The 9,539-nt window shown below is 40.4% G+C and overlaps 1 protein-coding gene across 3 annotated transcripts; it reads right to left on the bottom strand.

Annotated features, from left to right (window-relative positions):
* Window positions 1-54: 54 nt before the first annotated feature.
* LOC118287160 (cAMP-dependent protein kinase type I-alpha regulatory subunit) lies at window positions 55-9,366 on the bottom strand. Of its 3 annotated transcripts, none has more exons than XM_035612040.2 (11): window positions 9,244-9,366; window positions 6,529-6,744; window positions 5,366-5,536; window positions 5,122-5,213; window positions 4,976-5,037; window positions 4,841-4,887; window positions 4,556-4,714; window positions 4,216-4,276; window positions 3,922-4,043; window positions 2,943-3,024; window positions 55-2,614 (listed from the first exon to the last, which is right to left on the bottom strand). In XM_035612040.2, the coding sequence occupies exons 2-11, from the start codon at window positions 6,700-6,702 to the stop codon at window positions 2,442-2,444; spliced, it is 1,143 nt and encodes a 380-aa protein (XP_035467933.1). In that variant the 5' UTR covers window positions 6,703-6,744; window positions 9,244-9,366; the 3' UTR covers window positions 55-2,441. The 3 variants fall into 3 exon arrangements, with proteins under 3 accessions (XP_035467933.1, XP_035467932.1, XP_035467931.1); XM_035612039.2 differs by lacking the exon at window positions 9,244-9,366 and adding an exon at window positions 8,447-8,585; XM_035612038.2 differs by lacking the exon at window positions 9,244-9,366 and adding an exon at window positions 8,375-8,532.
* Window positions 9,367-9,539: the final 173 nt, after the last annotated feature.

Raw genomic sequence — 9,539 nt, 5'->3', positions numbered from 1 at the left:
AACAGTGAAACAACAAAAAAAAGAGAAAAGAACACAGGCTGAGACGAAGCCAAATAATTTTTACTTTTTTATTGCTTAAACTGCCATCTGGAACAATCTATACCAAAAGGATAAACATCTTTGCACATACAGGAGGTCAAACTGAATACAGGGTAGAATAGAAAAAGAATGGTCCTCTGATCGCCTGCAGCTCCCTTGAAGCTGCAGGTCTAACAAACTCACTGAAGGTCGGGCTAACAGGAGTGACCGACTACTACTGTAAGCCCAGGTAAGGTAAGCTAAGGCAAACCGGGACGATTGCAGTGTGGCTAAAAACATTTTGGAATAAAACTGGTGATGTCGCTATATACATGAAAAACAATGTGTCGACCAAAGTTGAATCACACCCTCGCCCCTAACGGACTCATTTCCTGTGGATCAGGATAAACAGGATGTGTTGCCGATGGACACAAAGCCACATGTAACCACATCCACAAGGATAACCTGAGGGTTGGGGGAGGGGGCGGGGCACATGAAGATGCTGATTTAACTGGAAAGAAAAAACAAAAACTGTCCTCATTAATCCCACTACCCTGCAATCGGCACCGAAATCAAAGCTTTTTGGACGTACAAACACACATCTCGGTTCTAAGCGCAGACAAGTGCTTTGAATGAGAAGGAACAGAAACAGAACTGTGACTGGTTCAAGGGTCGTTTCTGGTGACAGACAGTGAGGCAGGAATGAAGAGTTAAGCCTATAATCCAGAAGTCAACATTGTGTGATTTGATAAAGATCTTTAAAAAAAACAGACTTAACATTTTATGCCATCTAAATAGTCATGAAGCAGTTAAGCTAGGGAGTAACAAACCAAATATTTGAGCTCCTGCTTCTGCACACAGCTGCAGGGCAAGTTTTTTTTTTCTTTTTTCTTTTATTCTTTTTAAATTCACGCTTCCATTCATATCAGATCACTGGATGCCTAAAACATCATGCCAAGTAAGCATAGAGAACAGATCACAAGCTACTCTGATGAGAAGACAGCCACCTTTTCAAATAGGCATAAGCAATGACACTAGTTTTAAATAAATATCTGCTCACTCTGACCGTCAGCTCACCTGTAATGCTTTGATACATAAATACTTTGCATGTCCTGAAAATCCACAAACCGTCGCGTTTGTTTTGTTGTCGTTTTTTTTCCCCCAAGACTTCACTTCAATAAACCTGTAATTACCCTTTGATCTATTTTAAAAAGTTTTAACCCATGACGTTTTACACAATACAATTACATACTGTTTTGTCAAGAAGAAGCATTTATTTACTTTGTGGCACTGGACAGCTAAAATAGAATTTATGGAAAAATAAGTGTTTACAAAAGACAGTTAAACATATTTTTTTTAAGATCACCATCACTCCAAACCATAAGTTTATCATTTAGTCAATGATAGTAATAGAACTATGATAATTTTTACTATACTATTTTACCATTTTGATTACAAACCATAGCAGAAGAGTGACCAAGTTATTTGGTATATACTAAAAAAATTAATACTGAAATACACTTAATACTCTTGTTTTTTTTTTTCCTCTCTTTTATTTCCTTTTTTACCCTCAGAGTAGTCAAGGCAGTTCTTGTATGGTTAATCTACCGATTAAAAGGACAATAAGGGTAATAACTACTTCCAGTTTGGAGCTTCAAATTGTTAGGGAACAGAACACGCACTGCATTTCCACGGCTATGCATTTTTGTGTTTTAACAATAATCAACATTTGGCACTAGCCTGGTAGCTGCACAATTAAATGAAAAACCTTAAGTTGCAGAAGCCCTCCCAAACTAAGCAAAATCACCATTGTCTCATCATACCGATCAAAGGTAACCAACAGAAATAACAAACGGAGCATCAGGTCACAGCTGAAACCTAAAAAAATGGTTGAAGCAGTCAAATTCCTCCTGCCTTCTGCAGTTTCTAGGTACTGCTCAACACTGTATCTAACCAGGCGAACAGAGGTCAAAAAGGAAACTCTTGAATGGGGAAGAATCAGTCTTCTTAACATCAATCGACAACATAAATTTGTAACAAAGCGCCATGTAAAGTTTGATTGTCCTGTCTCAACAGTGTGAGACCCAAATGTCTTTCAGATCTAACAATCCTCTTTTGTGTATAATTCTACAAAGAAATCATAACCAGCAAATACATTTATAACATAGGTAACATGTGTAACTGTGCCTACAAGGTAGCGTACAGCAGCTGGTACAAGCGCTGGTGAATGGCTAAAAGTCACCTCTGCCTGATGGATGGTAACAACAAAATTATCTGTGTGCAAAACAAAGAGGGAGAAGAAGAAAGTGAACAGAAAGAAGAAGAAGAAAGTGACAAAAAGCAAAATTGCATTGGTGGACCCTGGGTCTAAAAGGAGAGGAGAAGGGTGGAGGGAGTGGGGGGGATGGGGAAAGATGCCCCCTTCAGACAGACAGCGAGACGAAGCTGTTGTACTGCTGGATGTTACGTTTGAGAATGTCTGAGCAGGGACCCAGGACGCGCTCGAAGCGAGGCCGGTCGAGCTTGACACACTTGAGGGGGCCGCGGGCGACCACGGTGGCAGCACGGGGACGGTTCATCAACAGAGCAATCTCACCTGGAGAGTGCACACACACACTTTTTAAAATCTAATAAATGGAAATTTCCTTTGATAATACGCAAACAGAATGTCTTTGACAAAACATGCAGGAAGTCCTTTTGGGATGGGCCATTTTCATCCATCTCCACAACATAAAAAAACAACAACTTCCTTGTTGATCACAAAAAGTATAAACACAGCACATGACTATGCACAGTTTAAAACGAAAGCCTAATGTCAGAGAGTCTAGTTTTGATTTCTCTCTTAGAACAGCACCAACAGTAATGACGGCGTTAATCGATTAAAAGAAATGAAAGACTGCCGGGATTATGTTTTTCGTTCTTACCAAAGTAGTCAGATGGTCCTAATCTCCCCACTTCCACAAACTCCTCGTTCTCTGAGCGACGCTGCAACACAGCTGCAGAACCCTGAAAACAAAAACAACACAAATAGATCAGTTGGCTGCATCGGTAGTTGGAGTCAAAATGCATTTAATCTTATACGTGTGTTTTGAAATTAGAAGCAATAACGTAGTTAAAAGTGAATTAATCATCCATCAAGCATTGACCAATCGCATGAACACCAATTCATAACACATCCAATGTTAAACTTCAATCATCACGAATCATGCATTAGTTTGCACACAATAACACCTAAATTACCCAGAGTCATCACATTCAAACAACACATCGAGACAATCATTTAAATTAACACACAAAGAACTGAGCAGGTTTTCAAGCAAAAGCAGAAATACAGATGTTAGAGAGTGATTTTGTATAATTTAGTCACTATATATCAAGTGCCATCTGTTTATGAATACATTCAATGTGTAGTTTCATCTTTACTTTGTTCAAATTAGGGCTGCAACTAATTCAGATTTAAATGATTGATTAATCTGACGGTTATTGGTTTGATTGATAAATTTTTCTGATTAACTACATTTTTTCATCATTATTTCCTGAAGTCAAAGGTCACATCTTCAAATTGCTTTTTTTGTCTCTCCACTAGAAGTTGAGGCAACGTTTTTCCCCATCACCACCAGAGGGCGTGTATGTGCGTAGATTAAAACATGGAAATAGTTCTGCTGAAAAAATGACACTGCTTTTAAGTCACAAGTGGATCCGACGCCTCCTGAAGTGTTTGATGAAACTAGGCCAACAGCTAAATACAGATCCGATTAAATAAAACAACCGATGACGATGAAGACAACATAAATTAACTTAATGTGTCATCGCTTCACAACACTTCAGACTTCAAAAAAGATAAAATACTTGTGTTGCGACAATACTGGCCAGTGTGCGGAGCGAGTTGGCGGTGAGGTTTACCTCTAAGATGATGAAGAACTCATCTCCGGGCTCTCCCTGCACAACAATCTTCTGTCCATCCTCAAACTGGACGGGCTCCAAGGCATCAGCCACTGTCAGACGCTCCCATTTGTCAAGAGACTCTGAGGAGGGAGACCAAAAAAAACAACGTTGAAAGTTACTTGTTTTGTTCTTAGGTATGATATATTTATATGCTCCTTTGGTTTATTTTAATCTCAGCACCACAACACAAGTAATATGCTTCTCTTCTTCTATTTAAAAGTTTGCAATATTTAAAAATAAAAATGGACCCACCTAAAATGGACACTTTCCTGAGGAATTCCTCGTACATCTTCCTCTTTCTCAAAGTGCTTCCCTAAAGTGCGAGAGAGATTTTATTAGTGCATTTGCAGAAAAATTAAACTGGAGAGCGATGCCATATGTAGGCATTACATTCAATGAATGTTATAGATGAGCATTATGGGGATATTAGATTGTTGAAGCAGCAAAGAAAAAATAAATAAATACATTAAAATAATATACATAGAAAAACTAAAATATGAAAAAAGACCAAACACATTTTCCAACCAGGCTTATGATGTTTAATGCTCTTCGTATAGATCAGACCCACATATACAATAATATGTCTCCTCACCATAAGTATTCTCCTGTAGCTGTCTCTGTCGATGCCCCACAGCTTGACGTTGGTTTTGGCTCTGACTGTTGCCGCCCTTGGGGTGCCGTAGATCAGGGCCAACTCTCCAAAGCTGCCTCCTTCACCGATGCTGGTCACCCATTCGTTGTTCACATAGACCTGTGAGATTGGCAGGGGTAGAAAACAATGCGTTAAACTGCAGCAATGTCAAAAAAAATTAAAAACTAAATGTTTGTTAGTGGTTTAACATTTTCTCTCTATCCATGTTGAGAAATAGATACTTACGTCCATCTCCCCTTGGTCTATAACGTAGAAATTGTCACCTTCGTCACCTGAATGTATACAATGATAGTGTTAACGTCACAATCACACACAAGACGCGCTTCAATATGGAGTAATTTTTGTTCAACGTAACCCTACCCTGCAGAATAACCGTTTCCCCGGCGATGTAGGTGACTGGAAACATTGCGTCGAATATGTCACTGGAAAGAAAAAAGGTGTGTGAGCTGATAAGCTGAACACAGTCTCACAAATATCCAAATGTCATTAGTGAAATCTTTAAAAACCTCCTCTCATTGTCATCCAGGTGGGAGAAGAGCACATTCTTTTCGATAGCTTTGGCCAAGGCTGCCATCGTCTTGTAGTCTTTTGGAATGACCTTAAAAAGACGACACACAGACATTTTATGTGTTGGATTTTTTTTTTTACTTGCTTTTAACCAAATGTATGACAAGTAAACTTATCATAACAGTAATAGTATCAAATTGTAGATTTAGACAAGTGACACCTGTCTTGCCAGTTCATGTCTACCTTTCTGACGTATGAGGCTGCATCCTCCTCTGTGTAAACCTCTGCGCTGAAGGCTCCTCTCCGCCGGCGACCTTTTACCACAGGGTTCATGGGTGGAGACACCTCTTCATCACGCGAGTCTGAGCGGGAACTGCCGGCCTTCTGTTGGTTCTGAATCTGCTTGGCCTCCTCCTGAAAAGGCCGGAAAGGGGATAGAGTAAAGATATTAGAAAAAAAGAATTAATAAATATGTACATTCGATCCAGTTATCAAATGAAAAAAAAACAATGTAAAGTTGCTCTTTAAAATAACCCAGTATTTTTGCAACAAGACCATCCAAAAGTTACAAACATAAATATCTATACAAACATAATTCCAGTTCTTTGTCTTTGTAGAGCTAATAATGCACCAAAAAAACTGGTTTAAGATGGTATATAAGCAACAGTTTCAGAAAACTATTTGTAACAGATTCATAGAAATAGCAATAAAATTGAAAAAATATATTTTGTTGTTTGTGGACTTTATTAATGCCATCTTCGATTTCTACAGTAAATGTATCTGGTTTTGAACATGGTTTTTGCAACCCTGTTCCCAAAGTGTAGATAAACAAAGCTTATATACATCGCTTGGAGAAATCTTGACACATGATGTTTTGTTCTCTTTGTACATTTGCAGAGTGAACAAATCAACATACATAAACATGAAAAAAGACATTGATGCACATAGTTGTGATGAAATATAGCCACAATTCGCACCACAAGTGGTGTCAGAGCTAATTCGCTTAATTTGAATACATTACTATAAGATACTTTAGCTATTGCCATGTGACTCTAAGCCAAACTGTTGTACTCAAACACAACGATTTTTAAAAAAATGTCTATAGAAGCTTTAATCCGCAACATGATCTGCAAAAGATCAAGTAAAATCACTCTGTGACTTCCGCCGAGTTAAAATGACAAACCGATTTAATTAAGTTGTATTTTTTTGACTGAGAAACAAAAGTGTAAATAAATCTAGTTTATGATTAGGAAAAGATCCGCCGTCTCGAGACAGTAACTGTGTGGCGTAACACGAGTATGTGATGCTTAGCTTTCACTGTATAATGATTTATTCGTTCTTCTGTCCACTGACGAGTAAGGACAAAAAGGAAAAAAGGAAATCCAATAACACATGCATAAACAAACCTTCTCAAGCCTCTCAAAGTATTCCCTGAGGAAGGCCATGGGCCTGTCTGGCCTGGAGGTGCACAGCTGGACAATGCAGTCCTTCAGCAGCTGTTGAATGTTGTGTTTCTGCACGTACTGCTCACACTCCCTCAGGCTCCGCTCCTCCTCGCTGTTCGTACTTCCCGATGCCATGACGACAACTGCAACACTGCTGTTTGACCTCTAACCTTTGTACTGGAGAGGGTGGACAGTAATGGGGGGAAAAGGAGAATGATTTCAGATCATCACTGTACATTGGGGATTCGCTGGGTTCACAGAGTGCAATGCTAAACAAAAGTGTCCGTGTGTCCAAAGAGAAACTGACAGATAGAAAACATGAGAATGTGAGAAAAATAGAAGCAGAGTGAGAAGGCAGGCACAGAGAGATGGGAGGGGGTTGTTTTGGCTCTATTGAGCTGGAGCGCTTTTAAGTGTCAGGAGTGAAAACTGGTCATATGATGTGATCACACATACCCGTCTAGAGACAGGCACACACACACATCTGCGTCAGGTTTATTTATTCAAAACAATTTGAGTTTTTCACCAGCCTGAAAGAAAACCCCTCTGTCATAGAGACAGTAGCGAGCTATGGTTGAAACTGTATCATAGCCCAAGGATAATTTTAGACGAATGGTGAAGTGAAGGCCAGTGAATCAATCCACTGTGAAACGCACCAAACCATATCGGCAAGTGCATTTGCCCGAGGTTTCAACATTTCAGGCAACAATACGGTTGCCAAGCGAAATAGCCTGACAGATCCCAGATCATCTGATCGGCCTCCGTGACATCAACCTCTTTGAATAGCTCTGAAAGAAAGGGCCTCTGAGGCCCTGCCGACACCAACATGTGCATTTAGGATGATAAACTGCAAACAAGTAAATTCAATCGAGAGAGCGAGACCTGTGGAGCGAACCCGTCTGCAAGTGTGTCATGCATGTGCATTCGTGTAATAGGATTTGGATAATTTCTAATCTGACGAGGCCCATGGGGAGATTACTAGACATGTTATCAAAGATGAGGCTGGCAACAAGCTTTGTGAAACTAACTTCACTTGTGGCAGAAAAACTACTTGGCAGGCTTGATTTAGTCTAAACCTACTTCAGAAATAACCAAGTGGCAAATGATACTGTGTTCACACGATGTGGTATCATGTCAGAGCTACGACTGCAAGCAACACTCTCCAGTCTTGTGTCATTTCCTGAGTCTTATTTAGATTGAAATGTCTACAGCAGCAAAATTACTCAATTAATCCTCTAGTTACTGAGCCGCAAGCATCGTCCCCGCTGTCTACTGAGGAGAGGGCTGTCAATTAAATCGGAGACAACACCGCGATGCACGGATGACCTTGCTGAACGAGTGACAACGGAGTGTACCGGAGGGAGGGAGGCGAAAGGCATCTGACGGCGAACGAACCGAGTGAACGTGAATGTGTTCAGAGACCGTGTGGAACAAGTGCCCCCGTGTGAAACGCCGTCTAGGTCAGGAAGGCTTTCATGAGGAGGCTGACGGCTGCAGCCGAGGAACTCACGGCGAGCGGACTCGAGCAGAAATGCCACCTACTATAAATTACAAGTGCCAATTAAACACCAGAAACAAACGTAATTATCAACGTGTTACACTTCCGCCGTACTATGTTTGACCTACGTGATGACAGAGCGTGTGTCTAGTTCGATGCCTAGCTTGCTAGCTTCGTGCAAAGGCAAAAGCTCTCCTCCAATGACGCCATCTTGAGCGCTATCATAAACAAACGAGAGACGGAGGAAACAAATTTTCACCCGTTCAGAAGGTCATACGTCCCGCGAACTGAAAGGACGCGAGTACTCACAAGAAACTGTAAATTCCTGCCGAGCCCTTCGGTGGCGACTCGGGATGGGTGATATTTTTTTTCTAAGCGCACCGTTACCAGATCCTCCTCGCTTCGATTTTTTCCCCGAGCCCTGGACCGCTGCCCCACCGGATACGGCTGAGAACCAATCAACTGCCGTCACTGACGTCAATTCTCCCCGTTCTGACATGTGAGCCCGTAACCCCTGGCAACCTTAAAGGAGACCGCACGGAAATCGTGACGTCAAGGAAACCGTTTAGCAATAAAACGTACCAGCAAAGAAAAAAAAAAAGAAGATCGATAGATATCTCATTACAATCTACCCCGATTACAGGATTCTCCCCTCGCTGTCTTTAATAAGAGATAATTTAGAAATGTAAACTTCTCTGATTTCAAACATGAGGGTTCTCTATTAGGGACAGAGAGACATATAACGGACAACAGAGAAGTCATAAATGGTCTCCTCAGATAAATACATTCTCATAGGAACCAAAACACAAGTGCAGTGTTCTCTTGTTTCCACTGCAGGCAGCAGATCATTCAAACCACATTTTAACTGACCAAAATTTAAATTATGTGAAGTACAAAACAGTAAATACTAAGTTACGTAAACTTATATAAACTGTGTGTATTGGTGTATGTATTTGGATTGTCTACTTGAAGGCCAAGTAGTTCCACCTTAATAGAAAAATTCAACTACATGTATGTCTTGCATTCAGAATGTTACCCACATAAAAGTAACTTCGGCAAAATGTCATTAAAATGTAAAAAAAATTGACATGAAACTTTTCCTCTGAAATGTAGGCCAAGTATAAACAAGCATGAAATAGAAAATAGAGCAACTTCAAACTCTTCAAACATGTACTCACAGTGCATAAAATAAAATAAACTTTAATAATCTTTTTGTCAAACAACAAAAATCTTTGTCCCGCTGTTGCAGTCGTTGTTGTTTCGCTGGGTTTGATGCACGCCTTTTATCCAATGAAATCATCAAAACAAATCCTCGTGACAAGACTGAAAGTACAATTGGCCAATCGACAGCCTTTTCCCTCTGACAAGGCGGATCTTGTTTGATTGACAGTCGCAGAGTCAAACCAGCCAGAGGCTTTAAGAAGCTCTACCAATAGAAATGGCGGAGGCGACGGGTTGGCATATATCAGCCCGC

Source organism: Scophthalmus maximus, chromosome 16 (assembly GCF_022379125.1).
Source record: "Scophthalmus maximus strain ysfricsl-2021 chromosome 16, ASM2237912v1, whole genome shotgun sequence".
Classification (NCBI taxonomy): domain Eukaryota; kingdom Metazoa; phylum Chordata; class Actinopteri; order Pleuronectiformes; family Scophthalmidae; genus Scophthalmus; species Scophthalmus maximus.
Note: the sequence above shows the minus strand (reverse complement) of the source record. Positions and strands in the feature narration are given on the sequence as shown.

Excerpts from the sequence above, each read along its gene's own strand:
- LOC118287160 (XM_035612040.2), bottom strand. The coding sequence starts at position 6,702 with ATGGCATCGGGAAGTACGAACAGCGAGGAGGAGCGGAGCCTGAGGGAG. Across the intron at positions 4,715-4,840 it reads TAGACCAAGGGGAGATGGAC|GTCTATGTGAACAACGAATG; the intron begins GTAAGTATCTAT and ends CCAATCTCACAG. Across the intron at positions 2,615-2,942 it reads AGGACCATCTGACTACTTTG|GTGAGATTGCTCTGTTGATG; the intron begins GTAAGAACGAAA and ends TGCACTCTCCAG.